Below are 16,145 nucleotides of genomic sequence, written 5' to 3'. Positions count from 1 at the left end.
TAAATGTTTCACAGGGATGACGGGGTGGGAGATAAATGGTCTGATGAAGTTCAAATATCACTTCTGGCCCTGGCAGATGACTTTTCAAAAAAAATCAGCTAATACATTCAGTGCAGGAATAAGTTTAAAACAAAACAATCCAGATTCTGTAGCAGCCAGCAAGATGGGGCAGTGCTGGTTACTTGGCTTCCGAATGCTGAGGTCACTGCTGGTAGCTGAGAGGGGCGAGACACTAGGGAGGCAGGCATGGTGCGGACACAGAGGGGAAGCTAATTCCCTGCTCCTGCCATAACACCTGCACCGCACCAACCTGCCCATCACCTCACCCCTCCGTCTCTTTCTGTCAGTTACCAGAAGCGTCCTCCACATTGGGAAACCAGGTAAGCAATGCGGCCCAATCCCACTTCTCTGGATGCTGGCTAGACAATGTAAGCCATGAAGCGCTCGTCACAGTTTTACAAACCAGCAAAGGAACAAGCTTCTCGTCATCTGCAACCGGGGAGAAAGCAAAGGCAGTATGTGATGGCAATGGACGTTCCCCAGAAGGCAGTAGCCCAAAGTGGCTGCACAGAATAGGTTTCGGTTCACCTCGGCACCATCACCTGTGTGCTCCTAATTTCATTTATTTTGTTGCTCTGCCTGCTTTTTGCTTCTGGCTCTACCTACCTCTGACATGTGGCCCTTGGAAAAGCTGCCTAGAGAGGGAATGTGGCCCTTGAGCTGAAAAGGTGTCCTGTCACAGTACGGAATGTCCAGAGGGCAGAATTAAGTGTATTGTCAAAAGTACACTTGCAAGTTAGGAAAAGGCATGTCTATCAGTCGTAGGTTCCTCAGCTACTCCTAGCCGTGCACTCGATGAGGCTGTTGCAGCAACAGAGAGGCCTCAGGTTATGTATCTTCCCCACCTGAGCTACACACAAGCAGGTGAAGACTGCCTCAGCATGCAACCTGCTTCTGCTCCTCCCTCTTCAATCCTCTTCTCGTCCTGGAAGACAGCAGAGCAGGAGAGGTGTGGGCAGGAGAAGATGTGGAAGCCTTCAACTCTACAGCAGCCTGGTCTATCTCTTCCTCCTCCTGCACCTGTTCTTCATTATTCAGCCCTGCAGCTTCTCCTGCCCCTGACTCTCGTCTCCTGGCTGTTACAGGTTCCCTCAGGTCACTGACCCAAGTCAGTCTGCAACACCCCATTCTCCCAATGTCCTCTCCTCTGTACACAGTGACCACTCTTCAGTGGCTAGCCCAGGGGTCAGCAAACTTTTTCAGCACTGTCCCTCAGACCTTGTGGGGGGCCAGACTATATTTGGGGGGTGGGAATGAACAAATTCCTATGCCCCACAAATAACCCAGAGATGCATTTTAAATAAAAAAACACATTTTACTTATGTAAAAACACACTGATTCCCGGACCATCCGCGGGCCGGATTTAGAAGGCAGTTGGGTCAGATCCGGCCCCCGGGCCTTAGTTTGCCTACGCATGGTCTAGCCTGTCCCTGACAGGTCCCTGCAATAGATTGCAGATGGGGCATAAGCAAGTTTTGTTTGTAGCCAAATGCCACATAATTTCTTTTCTTCTTATCACAGCGGTGTTAAAAAAAAAATAAAACCTATCTGGAAAAATGTCTGAATGATAAGGTCTTAACCACTGCATGAGATAAGCCTCTGAACTAAGGTTGCTCACCAGCATCAACCGATACCAGCCCTAACACAGCCATGGGCTTTTCTGTCTTCCCAGCTTGGTGTCTACGTAACGAGGGTGTGAGCTCTGTCCTCTTAGGATCTTCCAATCCGGAGCAGCTAATAGAGAATCTTGGTGCCATACAGGCAAGTACAAAATCTTGATTTGTGATGAGCCAAAGCAAATGGATGATCAAAATAGGCAAATTTATTCAAATGTATGTAAGTTTTGAACACAGAGCATAACCCATCTTTACCTGCATTCCTTTGGAGCAAAATGTTGTTTTTGTTTTAATTGGTGAACTGAAAGCACGTAATGATCCTGAACGTATGCCGCCCGCTTTTATGCTTACAGGTTCTTCCGAAGATGACGTCCCACATTGTGAACGAGATCGATAACATCTTGGGGAACAAACCTTACAGCAAGAAGGACTACAGATCCTAATGCATTGCATGATTAAACTGGACTGCATGGCTAAAATAGCGCTCTGTACTTAGTACAGTACCAAGTCAATAATATCCTGATTAGAATTATTCGGCAGTCTCTGTTGTGTACTAGATTCTCCAAGGCGGCGTGCTGCGCCGGGATCCAAAAGCACAGCCGATCTCTCTTTACAGCTGAGATTGCCTTTGCTTTTTTGCTTCTTCTTCTTTTTTACTACAGTCAGATTTTCCAGCACAAGCCCTGTTGAAACGAATGAGATCCTGCAGGACATTGTGCGCTAGCATTCATTTCCGCAGAGTTTGTGCACAACTTCTTGCCGGGTCGTGCCCGCTCCCTGTTGACCCTTATTATCCTCTCGGCACTTCCCATTTATGCAGTGAAAATACACATTGTAAAGAAACAATAAAAGATTTCTTCTAAGCTTTAGTTACTTGGAAATTAGAAGAAGGATGTACAGATATATTTTTTCAACGAACACAAAAGCCAGATACAGGTATAGGTCAAAGACGCATATCAGACAATTGCAAGCATAAAAATTCTTCGAGCTATCTTGAAGATGAGTAAGTTTGGGTGTGTGTTTTTCCATTTGCATTTTTTTATGCTGAATCTGAGTTCTAGGATACTAGCCTAGTTTGGACTTTGTTTAGGGGAGTACGGGCTGTCCATTTAAAGGCAGAAAATCAAAGAATTACAGAGGATGGCATCTTTGCCTTCCAGTTATTTTAGGATTTCAGAGGCAGGTTGTATATGGTAGCTCCAGATTCACTGGTGGGGTGGGGAATGGACTCGATCCATCCAAAGCTAAGCAACCATTGGCTACACTTCTGTGCACACTTACCAGGGAGTATGTAAACCCTATTGAACACACTGGGATTTAATTCCAAGGAAAAGTGCACGGGATTGAATGCATATGCTCTACACTCCCCATTTTGGGGGTGGGGAGACTTCACAGTGCTTAACTTAAGCTGGATTGTAGCCATTAGCTTTACGGCATTTAAAAATAAAAAGAGTAAAGGTTGTAGTTCTGTCACCTGCTTAAAGCAGAGGTGGTTCACCTTCGGCTCGCCAGATGTTGCTGGAAAACAGCACCAATTTATCCTTAACTGCTGGCCATAGTGGTTGATAGGAGCTGGGAGTCCAAAAATATCTGGAGAGGGCCACATGTTCCCCCTTAGAGGTTTGCACCATCAGAACAGAGGTCCCCCCCCCCACCTGAGTCAACGTGCTTAGGATCAGGCTGAAAGAGGCTAGGCTAGGCAAGTAAAATTCACATAATCATTTTGCTGCTGCAAAAACGGAAATAAAAAATGCCATAATTTAATGCTGTTTTCTTAGAACCTGCTTTACTTTTGGCAGCTTGTAGACGTAGTTACTGCAACTTTGATTACTTAAACTTAACTAATATAATGTATAATAAATGTACAAAATGTGCAGAGTTGTACAATTTTCTGAAGGTGTACTGGAAAGGGTTTCATTTCCCCTTTTGTACCTCCATCGAAAAGCCTGATGCGGTTTGTAAGCACTTCATCACAGTTTAATGGATCCCAGGAAATGTTATGTTTGCCCAATCTCCTCTGCCTTTTCTCACTTTCGTTTCCAAACTGTATTTAGGATCATCATTACATCATGGGTTTTGGTTCCCGATCCTTGTTTTGGCACATGGCAGCTGTGGTTTTCAGTGATCTTGTGCTGCTGAATGGTAAGCATTGCCAAGCACTGGACTTAACATGCACATGCCAGTGGCACAGGATGGCCTGTGATGGACAAGAGCATCTTGATGCAACAAGAGCATCTTTTTTTAAGTACCAGTGGTGGGATGCCAAAAACATCAAGCTTTGCCAAGTGCAAATGGAAGCTGGCTGGTTTGGGCAAGCTCCTTTAGCAGTGTAGCTAGAAGTCAGCGTTACTGAAAATTGCGAGTGTTGTGTGTAAATCAGCCCATAAGCATCAGCAATCAAAGAGCTAGAAAGAGTCTAGAACAGCTTTCCCCAACCTGGTTCCCCCCAATGTTTTGGAGTACAAGATCCATCTGCCCTAGGCAGCGCAGCCAGGTAGAAGGCTGATCCCACACCATTCTGCTCTTGAAAGCAATCATTTGATGGGTAGGTGTTGTTGTTGGCATCCATCTGTCTCATTCGATGGGCAGATGATTAATACAGATAAGGAGATCTCCTCTCCCTTCTTCCCACTCCTATCCTGCCCCATTTGCATGGTTGTATCCAATTGGCAATGATCCCACAGTGATGAAATGCAGCTGTTTTGTGCCTCTTGATTTGTATATCTCTATCATATGATATGTGTATTCTAGAAATCCTTCAAACCATTGCATTTGAAAACACTGTTTAGGAACAACACACCCTCCCAGCTACAACCCTGTCATCTCTTACTTTCCATGAATACTTTGATTTTGTGGGCTGCAAAGACCTTATCATGGACTCTTCTTTTTCTTCAATGGGCTTGGCCAACAGAAATGAGGTCTTCTCAGCTGAGATGTTTTATTACGTTTGTGGATAGGTCCACTTTTTCATGTCTAATTGAAGTCTCAAGATGGTTTTGAGATCCACTACTGTAAAACACAGGTGGGGAGCCTGAGAGCCTACAGATCTTGGACTCTGACTTGCATCAACCCCAGCCAGCATGGCCAGCGGATGGAGCCACTGTCCAACATCTGGAGTGGCTCCTCACCTCTGTAATAAATTATATAAGTGCATACAATTGGGGGTGGGGAGGTGCCAAGGCCTTTGAGCAGGGAACACTGTATTTATATGGAAAGTACAAATATCCTTTTAGTTTACTACATCTCACTTCCACAGCCTGCACTCTAAAGGACAGACACGAACTGCAATCTGTGTACTCAGTGGGGCCTAATCCATAGGATTGCAGCTCAAGACCCAGATCCAGAAGCATACTAAATACCCACTGCTACACAATGGCTTCCTTTTTGATGCTGTACCTTATCAGCAATAATTTCATATTGCCTAACTCTGGCCCCAGATGAGTATCCTTACCCCAAAATGGCGAACAAGCATTTCATCTTTTTTGCATACGATAGCCTGGATCTGGGGCAACTGATGTGAAACCTGCTTTCACGGATAATTGCTCTTGTTGCTAAAGGCAAATGGCCATAAAGCCAAGTTTCATATCCACAAATCTTCCAGTTCACCTGGTGGGCAGGGGTATCATGCACATGTATTCAACTCCATTCATCTGGTCTGGGTGGCAAAGCTTCAATGAACAGTCTTTCTCTGCCTGGCACAACTTATTCATCACATTTCGGCGGCACGAGCAAATCTGTTTTCATTATTCACCAAAGATTTGCTCCGGCTGCTGCAATGAACTTAGAGGAAAGTCTGGGTTAGAACATGGAACATGTACCGTCCCACAGAAAGCAGCAAAGGTGCATTTGCACATATAGGTCGCACCATGTGTGAAGCTTAAGCTTCCGAATCACAGCCTCCTCCTCCCTCCCCTCCATCAAACAGGGCCTTTGCATTTGAACTGTTCATCGGACAGTCCTAGCAACGGAGCTTACAGAAGGCACCGAGTTCTAAAGAAAAAAAATACTTTTCCCTCTTTTAATGTGTTTAATCAAAGCAATGGTCTGTGTAAATGAATTCAGCTGCTGTATACTAGGAACTGCTTTCTATTTCTGCTTGGACATAATAAAGGCATTTTATGCACCTAGCTTAATTACTTTGGCTCCATTAATTTGGAGTGGTGGAGCGGGGGCAGGGAGGGTAGTGGTGGAGAGCCTACATTATTAGGATTAAAATAGGACTGTATCTTTCTGATTCATTACTTTGAAAATCAATACATATTACTTTTCTTTCCCAGTAGGGATAACCACATTACACAGAGTGCTTGATAGGAAAGAAAATGTTCATTCATCGAGAGCATTAGCTAAAGACAGATTTAAAGGGCAGTGTCTCTCATAAGATACCAGTGACTATTAACATACATTGATTTGAAGTATGGAATGCAGTAGGGTTGGGGGGGAAGGGGGAGGTGAGGATATTTTTGATTGCCTTAGAGACACACTCTCTTCTTCGGAAGATTTATTCGAAGTTTTTCTTCATTTGAGACAGCCTACATGGCTTCACAGAAATCCTCAGGGTGTCTCTGCCCCCCCCCCATTGTCTTCAAATTTTAAGCAATTAACAAGGGTTATTCCATCACCACTGTTACAGAGAAAAGTCAGCTACTTGCTGCTGATCGACAGCAGAAAGGATAAGAGAACAATTAAACTTAATTCATGGAATCGACTGCTACAGCCCCAAAGTTTTTTGCCCAATGAAATCCTGACAGTTCAGTAATGCCTCGCGACATCATCATACCTGCCATATAACAATGAATTTAGCTTATTTTCAACAGTTTTGAGGATACAGCACGGCCTAAAGCAGTGGTGGCCAAACTTGGCCCTCCAGCTGTTTGGGGATTACAACTCCCATCATTCCTAGCTAACAGGACCAGAGGTCAGGGATAATGGGAATTGGAGTCCCCAAACAGCTGGAGGGCCAGGTTTGGCTACCACTGGCCTAAAGGAAGTAGAGTTTACAAAAAAGGGGGAGGGTGCTGCCCAGCAGAATGAAAAACTTTTCACAGAGGTGGTAAACCTGCAGCCCACCCTTCCATAAAGAAATGTTAACTGTTTGTGACCTCATGCTAGAAAAACTGTTTAGGGCATCTGGTCAACAGGCCTCATTTGCAGACTTAAATTATTAGATGACTGTTGCATGCAGTTTCATTTCAAATCCTAGGGTTCCTACTACTGGAGAAAGCCTTGCACATCCCACATGCAAAATTTCTTTAGACAGTGATTTATACCAAGTTAATATCAGTGATCACTCCTCTTAACTGAATCATCTTTTGTTAAGCTTCTGTCCTCTTTGCAACACCTTCAATCATTGCTTCCATTTGCTTGTTATAATATGAAGGGTAGTGGTTTTGGGGGGGAGGGTAGACAAACTACTGCATGTAGCAGATTCGGAATTGCGGCATATCAGATATACAGCATTTAGAGGTGCATACAGAAAGGGAAACATGGGACTAAACTAGAATATTCAAATTCATTTCATTTCAGTTTAGCACAGGGTGAGTTCAGTTTTAATTAAAGTAGCATGTATTTTTATGGCATGCTATTTCACTATTGGCAAACTGCTGTGAATTAACAAGTCTGAACCGAATAAGATGATGGAAACTCACATTTTCAGTTTTCACCCTATGATGGGGGTGAGAATCTTTTCTGCAATGGAAGCAAGAAGGAAGACATTCCTTACCCACAAGATAAAAGGACTGGAAAAGCCGGGCAAAGGCTGCAATCTATGCACTTTCCTAAGAGTAAGTTCAACTAAACACAGTGAAAATTTCTTTAAAGACTGCAATGCAGAGAACAGAAAACAGGACAATATCACAATGGAAGAAGCTTCAGGCTGTATTTTCTTTTAAGCTTTTATTCAAACATGATTACAAAAGGTTACGGGATGAAGTCACTGCTCGAAGTCAACAAAGCCCATCTCACTGGCAGAAAAAAGAGAAACTTATTTGTAACATATTTGTGTTTTGAAAAACAATTTCATGAGCTAAAATGACATTACTCATTTTTGTTATTTTATGAAGGAACCATAATCTCTGTTTCCTTTCTGTTTTCTTGTAAAAAATAGTTTCTCATGTTTTCAAGCTATAAAAAAGCAACACCTCTCTATCCAGGCTGCTGAGTGTGACTGGATAGGACTGACCCATCCAAACAATTCTGTCTACTTGGAACCTGTAGACAGCAAAGCAATCAATCCAGACGAAGCGCTGATGGACAGGATGTAGTTTCTGATAAAGCAGCATGTTAAGGATGAAAGCCCAAACACTCAGGGTGGTAAGTATATCTCCCAACTACCGTTGCAACTGCTACAAAAACAGGGTGTCGTATGTGTATCTGAAGAAGTGTGCATGCACACGAAAGCTTATACCAAGAACTAACTTAGTTGGTCTTTAAGGTGCTACAGGAAGGAATTTTTTTATTTAGGGTGTCGTATAAATAGGGATCTATTATCCCAAGTCCAAGAATCAAACCCAGTACTATGTATCCCATCCCAGAAGCAAGAGGCCTGTGAGATAGCTCAGTTGGTAGGGTGTGAGACTCTTTAAGCTCAGGGTCATGGGTTTGAGCCTCACACTGGGCAAAGATGATCGCTGCATTGCAGGGCACTGGACTAGATGACCCCTTCCCGGGTCCCTTCCAAGAGCAGTTACAATACAATACGATATGATAATCTTTATTGTCATTGTCCCATACAGAGCAATGGAATTGAGGGGGGATCTACATCAGACTTTCAAAAACCAACAAGCCTGCTATCCCAGCCTGGTTAGCCCCCTAAAAACTCTGATACCCCATAATTAAATACAATATACTCCCATAGAGACTACCTTACACTGCGTTTAAAACCAAAATCGCATTTGAATAGAAATTGTTTCTCAGGCGGCTAGTCCTAGTCTTTATAACCCTGTACCTTCTTCCAGAAGGCAGAAGCTGAAAGAGGTCATTTCTGGGGTGCGCACTGTCCTGCACTATCTCTGCAGCTTTCTTATGACACCTGGAAGCATAGATTTGATCCAAGGTGGGAAGAGTGCACCCAATTATTCTCTCAGTAGTCCTTACAACCCTGGACAGCGTTGTTTTTTCCCTGACCGTACAGCTCCCAAACCACACACACAGACCATATGTTAATACACTCTCAATAGTACAATGGTAAAAGGCCATCAGCGGGTCCTTTGAGAGATTGTTTTTCCGGAGGATTCTCAGAAAATATAACCTCTGCTGTGCTCTCTTCATCAGGTCTTTGCTGTTTTATGATTCTATGTAAGTAGAGGAGCTTGTGGTCAAAGGACTGGCTTGTAATCGCAACTGGAGAGGGAAGCAAGACCCTTGACTTCCACCCATCTGCTCCTCAAAAGCAACCCTCCAGCAGAATAAGCTGTTGCCCCGGTACCTATAGCCCATCCTATGGAACAGCTGAGGAATGTGTCACTGTGTCTGAAAAGCAATCAGACCTGGTGCCAGAAAACCTATCAACTGACTCCCATATAAAGGTAAGCTGGTTAGAGAAAGCCCCGCAGGAAGCCACATCTGGAGTAACCTACCCTGAGCATAAGGCCTACACACAGCTCATCTGTACTGTGCAGGACCTTGGCACAAACAGCAGTACTTGTGCCCATGGGGAAACATTGACCCCTTGAAACAGTTCTAGAATGTTAGAAATTACCCAATTGCAACCATGTGGAGATCTCTGGACGCCAGGCTAGCGACTGAAATCTCCATCTGGCTGGCCTCTCCAGATTTCTTAAGCAGGTAAGCAGAAGAGCTAATCTATTGCAATTATATCCCACCTTTTTTTCCAAAGAGTACATGGTTCACCTGCTCCCCAGTTAATCCCTACAACGACCCTGCGAAGTAGGTTAAGAGGCTGTGACTGGCCCAAGGTCACCCAGTGAACTTTATGACCGAGTGAGGATTTGAACCCTGATCTTCCAGGTCCCAGTCTGACACTCTAACCACCAAACCACACTGGCTTCCTAGAGTATTTCTGCTACAGGACAGCTCTATAAATTAAGTAGGTAAATAAATATGGGGAAAGTAAATGTAACTTAGAGAAGGATCAGAAATATGTTCCTTGAAGCTTTAATCTGTTTTGTTCTGTATTGTTTTATTTGATGTTTTAAGGCGTTACTAACCATTTTGAGATTTTCTCTTAAAAATATAAAGAAAAAAAATAAAATGACTATAGAAATAAAATGAGTAATAGTGATGATAATAAATTTCCTTGACGAAATAATTGTGCCTAGACATTCTGCTGTGGCAACTGTAACCAGGGTTTAAGGTGCCATTTGGCAATTGGTTTATATATCTGAGTTTAGAATGAGTATCAATGATGTCACAAAAGCTTCCCCACATCAAGAGGCTCCTTTCTGTTTGTAGGTTACTGGTGGCTGTGCAAAAGGGAAGAAATATTTCCAGAAAGTGACATGTTGCAGTTGCTATTAAAAGCATTTTTTTGATTTTTAGAATGCCTACTTTTCCAGAGGGTGGGAGAATCCTAAGGAAACTTTTTACAGAGATTAAGAACCTGAATGTCCCAAGTACCTCCAGTAACATTCAGTTAGCTGCTCACTGTAATAAAATTTTTAATAATTTTATTACTTACACCCCACACATCCCTGTAATTTAGTCACTAATAAAATAGTGTCACAACACTGTCCATATATTCTGTTCTATTACTGGTAGGACTATTTGCTTTGTCCTCATAATGCCCTTGCACTATTTGCTCTACAGTTGTGGTGCCATGTGCAAAGTTGTCTGTTTTTGCTACAACTGTATCCATTGTGTGTCTGGTTTCTTTGAATTACAGGCCCTGAAACTATATCCCTTGAGAGTACAGCTACAGCACCTGACTTATGTAACCCATCTATCTCAAAGTACTTGAAATTTTTGGAAGGAAAGGATACACGGTGGGATTGAAGTTCTTCAACAAAAAAAAGGAAGCAATGATGACCAAGACCAGGAAGAGTGTATTATTGTAGAAGATGGAGAATGTTGTTGCTTCGTAGTCTGCAACTTCGTTCTTCTTCCACAAAATTCTGCAGAGGCAAAAGCAGCATTCCAAACAATTTAGGCATATTTTTTCCACTGACAAATGACCTAGATGCTAAATTCCAGTTTCTGAAAAAAGGATTATTTTATTTAAGAGTCAAAAGTAGTACAGCGAAGGCACCTGCCAGCTGTCAATAGGCAAACAGGGGTTTTTTTTGGAAACACAGTAATGAGCGCCAAACTTCCATTAGATTTCCAAAAGCAGTTTTTACACTGTGTGAAAGATTGCATAAAATGTTGGAATTATCAGATATGGGTGCATCAGGAGAAAGGGGAAAAATTGCTATCTGAATGTAGTCTTTGTTTCTAGCTATTAGAGATCTTTTTTTTAAAAAAAGCACATAACTCAAACTTAATAAAGCAAGATTGAATCTCCTGCTATGAAATAGTAACTTAATGAAGAATTAGAAGCTTAGGCTGGGAAGTTACTGCCAAGTATTCAATCTAGCACCACTGAAGAGCTTTTTAGGATGATAAAACGCTTTTTAAAGCATTTCTAATGCATCAAGTTATATAAAATGATGAACTATACACAAACCATGCTGCTTTAAAAAAATACTGGTGACATCTGAAACACATTCAGCCCAAAACAAAGTAGGCATTAAGATGGTGGTAACCAACAAGCCAAGTCAAAACAAACACAAAACCACAGAAATAAATCCCTCTTTATGAACAGAGGGGTGTAATTCAGGTTGCCTGCAAACAAAGCTGTACAATGCATTTGACTGTCACCTCTCATCTTTCTCCTTGCGCGACATCTTCCTATTGTCTGCTTCAGAGAGCTTTCGAGTTACTTCTTTGGAAACGGCATCTTCCCTCTTCTGGGCTACTCTGAAAGAGAAAGCATTTTACATTCCCGATGTTTTTGGGGTGGGGAGATCAGAATAAATTCAAGGATACTAGCCATTTCATAAAATGCCCTCCACACTGTGAAAGACTCACTGCCCATATTGTGGAGCCACAAGGCCGGCAAGCCCCATCTCAATGGTTCCAATCACAGGGTTGTAACCAACGTTAATGGGTTTGCTGAAAAGAATAGCCAGGACTAACTTAGGCCCATTGATGTTTGTAGGTTTACTCTGAATATAACTGTTAGATACAACACAGAGTTCACTGAAGGAGAAACAAACAGTTGGAACCATCCAACTAGGAGCAGGATGCATGAATATTTACTAGGGTCTAAGTCAGGATAGTCTAATCTGCAGCCCACAAGGCGTTTTTGGCAGCCCTCAGCAACGTTCAAGATAAAAAAAATCTTTATGCCTTATTTTTTGTGTCATGCATTCTTTACAAAAGTGCATACATCTGTTTGAGTATTAAATTTGTTTAATAATTAAATCTATTAATTGTGTATTTAATTATATATATTAATTGGGTTTTTTTAAGTATTATTAAACCTATTGTGAGCACTTTATGATATGGAAATGGAATTCAGTGTGTGGCCTGCGAGTTCTGTGTTGAAGTACTATTGCAGCCCGCTTGGTACAAAAAATTGGACCACCCTGGTCTAAGTAAAAGTACAAGTGCTCTTCCAAAGAAAACGTCCATTCAAAATATTTTTTGCCTAGTTCTGGAACTGTCTTGCTTCACAGACCCTCCAAAGACCATCTCCAGAAATACAGAAAGGCTGATCTGAAATGGTTTTTAGTAGCCAGGGTGATGTAGTCTGAGGGAATATTGCAAGATGTTTGCTAGCTCCCGTTCATTTTCCCCATAAACATCCTAACCCACCCCAAGCACTAGAAATATAAAAGAACTGTCCAAATGCTTACTTGTGCTTAAGAACAAACTTTACATTCTTGTAGGCAAAAGCCACCAGATATGTACTGACAAGGGTCATAACGCTGTAGAGAACTGCCGACTGAACAAGATCCATGTGCCATATTCGCCAGTAGAGCCCTAAGGAAAAAACATTGTGCAGGTGGTTAAGATTTTTGAATGCAGAACGTGTCTCAGTTTTAACCCCTGGAAAGCCACTGCCTGTCAGTTTAGCTAGATTGACCAACGGGCCCACCTCTATATAAGGCAGCTACGTTGGGAAAGATGGAGGGCACAAGGAGAAGGGGACGACAGAGGACGAGATGGTTGGATAGTGTTCTCGAAGCTACCAGCATGAGTTTGACCAAAGTGCAGGAGGCAGTGGAAGACAGGAATGCCTGGCATGCTCTGGTCCATGGGGTCACAAAGAGTCGGACATGACTAAACGACTAAGCAACAACAACTCATGTTGATTAACTGAACAATGTATCTCCAGTTTACATACTGTTTTGGATAATCTTCTATTCTACCTTCTACCACATATGTCTTCCTTTGCCTGAACAGCAGCATGCAAAATAATAAAGGAAAGGGAGTATCTGAATGTGAAAGAAATACGTCATCTTTGGACTGACCCAACAACTAACAGAATGCCACATTCACAAGGATGAATAGCTTCAGAAGCATTGTGTGAAACTGATTTCAAGCACATTTGTCTTTTCTTTTCATTTTACTAACTACAGTCAACGAACATGATAACACCCAACAAAGGTGTAGCAATGCCACCTAGTGGTCTATTATTCTAAATAGTTTTAGAAACCCTTTGCTCTTCAAATCCTTAAAGCACACGCAGACCTTAGAAACTTGACTTGGGGCTTTCTACACTTCCACCTGTCCTGTGCCTAAAAAACACAGGTTTGGGCAGTTTACTGCTTGTCTAGTGCTTTCTAGGCACAGGTCTGTGGTTTTGCCTTTGCCCAGCCACTTTCCCCCAGGAAACCCACAGAGAACAACAATCCACAGGAAACTCGGTTGCTGTTGTTCCAATTCAACACTAAACCACGTTTTACTAGGTGGGGGGGAAGTGGATGGGCTAATGGAAATGTAGATGAGCAGCCAATTTTGTTTATTTGTCTCACATCAGCACATTGTCCCCTTTAGTGAGAATCAGTGGTATACAGGCACTTCTATAATCTTGCATGGAGCCTGAAGTACAGTGGTACCTCGGGTTAAGTACTTAATTCGTTCCGGAGGTCCGTTCTTAACCTGAAATTGTTCTTAACCTGAAGCACCACTTTAGCTAATGGGGCCTCCCGCTGCTGCTGCGCCGCCAGAGCACAATTTCTGTTCTTATCCTGAAGCAAAGTTCTTAACCCGAGGTACTATTTCTGGGTTTGCGGAGTCTGTAACCTGAAGCGTATGCAAACTGAAGCGTATGTAACCCGAGGTACCACTGTATATATTATAAGCTGTCACCTTTTCTGCCTCACTCAATCTATACCAAAGAAGTGGATAATATGAACCACATAGCAATACTTCCATATTCTCTTTGTGATGTTCAAAAAAGAGACATACTTTAATAATAATAATATTTCTTATATCCCACTGCAATGCGTGTCCACAGTGAATAACAGCTTTGAAGTTAAGAGAAGGCCAGAAGCCACCCTAAAGAAGAGAAAATGCCATTCTAAGCTTAAGAACAATATGGACAGTTGGAATATGTGCCGATTCAAGTTACAAGAAAGGAGATTCCGACTAAACACCAGGAAGAAATTTCTGACAGTAATTGCAGTTTCCTGATAAACTCCCATTGTTCTAGGCACATTTTTGTGACAGGGAATTTCATGAGCTCTGGGCGCAGTACTGCACCTAAGATTTCAGATTAAAACTGCAGAGTGGAAGGAAATGAGGACCTTTTTTCTGCCTTCCCACTTCCAGCTACTCTCCGGAGACTGAAGAGACAAGACCCTCTTAAGAATATTAGGGGGGTGGACAGGGGAAGGACCAGCTGCCATTCATTCATTTTCAGCTTTGTATTCTTTTTATTTTAAAAAAGTGCATTGTGGCACCTGTATCCTAGGTTTAAGGCGCCATTTAGCTACTAGCTTTCCTATCTCCCGTTTCTAACACTGGGTGGGGCACACCTTCCTTGGGAAGTTTTTAGGCAGAAGCTGAATAGCCACATCTGTCACGGATACTTTAAATTGAGATTCCTGCATTGCAGTAAGGGAGCTGGACTGGATGACCCTAGATTACTTCCAATTCTGCAATTCCGTGATTCTAGGTCGAAGGGCCGTCCGTCATTGCCTCTCTAGCTGTGGCCCCTGCACTGCAGCAGTGGGTTGGGCTGGATGACCTTCGGGGGTCCCCTTCGAACCCCGAAATCTGTGGCCTTTCCTATCCGGATTCGCCCGAAGACCGCGCCCCGGGAGGAGCCTCGCGTGTGGGGGAGGTGGATCCCTGCTTCCCCCGCTGCTGACAGAGCAGCTCTTCCAGGGCGAAGAGAGGGAGACGTGGCAACCCAACCCTTCCTCACTCACAGATGGGGATGGCAGAGACGATGAACGCGTTGCCGAAGAAGAGCGCCGACGACTTGGCCGACAAGTTACGGCTGAAATCCTGCAGGAGCAGCTCCTCCTCGGACTGCTGCCGGGCCCCGCCGCTGCTGCCGCCACTACCGCCCTTGGGAGCCATCGCTGTCGCTTCCTTCTGCCTCCCGAGCTCGAAAGGAAGACCGGGACTGGCCCCGCGCGGCTGCCGTACTCGCCCACGAAAGCACACGCGGCGCAACGGCCTCGTAGGCGGGACTTCCGCCGACCAACGGCCGCTCTCCTTACAGAGTACTTCCGCTGTCGCCTGTCAATTCCACACACCCCAACCGCCGCTGTCCCCCGTTTCTCTCGATAGAATTATTATCTCTACCGCGGAGCTACGAGTGTTTAGTTAATAGCAGAGAGTAAGTCTGTGTAGCATTTTTTTTAAAAAGTAATAAGCAAGGAGAATTGGGCCAAGCCTATACATCCGGGTCATCAGGACTCGGCTGACGTGTCCTTTGCTTGAATTCAGGGGCGGGGCTTGTGGGCAGAGTCTTATTGGCTCTTCTCTGCAGCCGGGATTAAAAAGCGGAGGGGGCGTGACTTGCAGAGTCTGCATTGAAGCCCATTCTGTTTTGGCTCAGCTGCAGAATAAACGGTGCATTTGTTATATAGGGTAGCGACCTCTTGGTTTCCCATTCTGAATACTGCTTAATTCGTGCGTGTAGGTATCTTTTTTATTTTATTTTATTTTTTTAGTGGTAGTTATGCTGCTTTACGAAGGAGAAGTTTAATACGTGGTCAGAAGTTGGCTTTTGTTTATTTCCATACGTTCCTCCTGTTCTGTCTGTACTGACAGCAATTAGTAGAAAAAGTTGTATGTTAAAGATGGCTAGGGGGTCTACTAAGTGGGTAGAAGTCTTGAATTGTTGAGATTGCTTGAGAAATTAGCTGCCCTGTCTCAAGTTTTCCACAACGGGCTGTGTTTCCCCCCTGCAAAAGCCGATGCTTTTCAGTTCCTCGCTTTAAAAGTCTAGCAATAACTGGGAGCATAGGGAGGCTGGAACAGAGGTTTTCATGTAAGACTCTGTTCAGGATA

At 43.4% G+C, this 16,145-nt stretch overlaps 2 protein-coding genes across 3 annotated transcripts in view; one reads left to right on the top strand and one right to left on the bottom strand.

Moving 5' to 3' along the window:
- The window catches only part of KCNAB1 (potassium voltage-gated channel subfamily A regulatory beta subunit 1), a 217,664-nt gene extending 211,860 nt beyond the window's left edge, over window positions 1-5,804 (top strand). For both annotated transcript variants that reach the window (XM_081190502.1, XM_081190503.1), the window contains exons 13-14: window positions 1,733-1,821; window positions 2,030-5,804. In XM_081190502.1, the coding sequence (XP_081046628.1) occupies window positions 1,733-1,821; window positions 2,030-2,119 (179 nt within the window). In that variant the 3' untranslated portion in view covers window positions 2,120-5,804. The remainder of the gene's footprint in view (window positions 1-1,732; window positions 1,822-2,029) is intronic.
- A 1,749-nt stretch (window positions 5,805-7,553) lies between these two features.
- On the bottom strand, window positions 7,554-15,296 carry SSR3 (signal sequence receptor subunit 3). Its single transcript, XM_081190733.1, has 5 exons — window positions 15,053-15,296; window positions 12,530-12,656; window positions 11,490-11,588; window positions 10,613-10,744; window positions 7,554-7,939 (listed from the first exon to the last, which is right to left on the bottom strand). The coding sequence occupies exons 1-5, from the start codon at window positions 15,204-15,206 to the stop codon at window positions 7,873-7,875; spliced, it is 579 nt and encodes a 192-aa protein (XP_081046859.1). The 5' UTR covers window positions 15,207-15,296; the 3' UTR covers window positions 7,554-7,872.
- Window positions 15,297-16,145: the final 849 nt, after the last annotated feature.

This window comes from Podarcis bocagei, assembly GCF_964188305.1.
Source record: "Podarcis bocagei genome assembly, chromosome: 4".
NCBI classification, from domain to species: domain Eukaryota; kingdom Metazoa; phylum Chordata; class Lepidosauria; order Squamata; family Lacertidae; genus Podarcis; species Podarcis bocagei.
This window is presented reverse-complemented; position numbering and strand designations above follow the sequence as displayed.

Excerpts from the sequence above, each read along its gene's own strand:
- SSR3 (XM_081190733.1), bottom strand. The coding sequence starts at position 15,206 with ATGGCTCCCAAGGGCGGTAGTGGCGGCAGCAGCGGCGGGGCCCGGCAG. Across the intron at positions 10,745-11,489 it reads CGCAAGGAGAAAGATGAGAG|AATTTTGTGGAAGAAGAACG; the intron begins GTGACAGTCAAA and ends TTGCCTCTGCAG. Across the intron at positions 7,940-10,612 it reads AAGAACTTCAATCCCACCGT|AAACTACATCCTGTCCATCA; the intron begins GTATCCTTTCCT and ends CTGCTTTATCAG.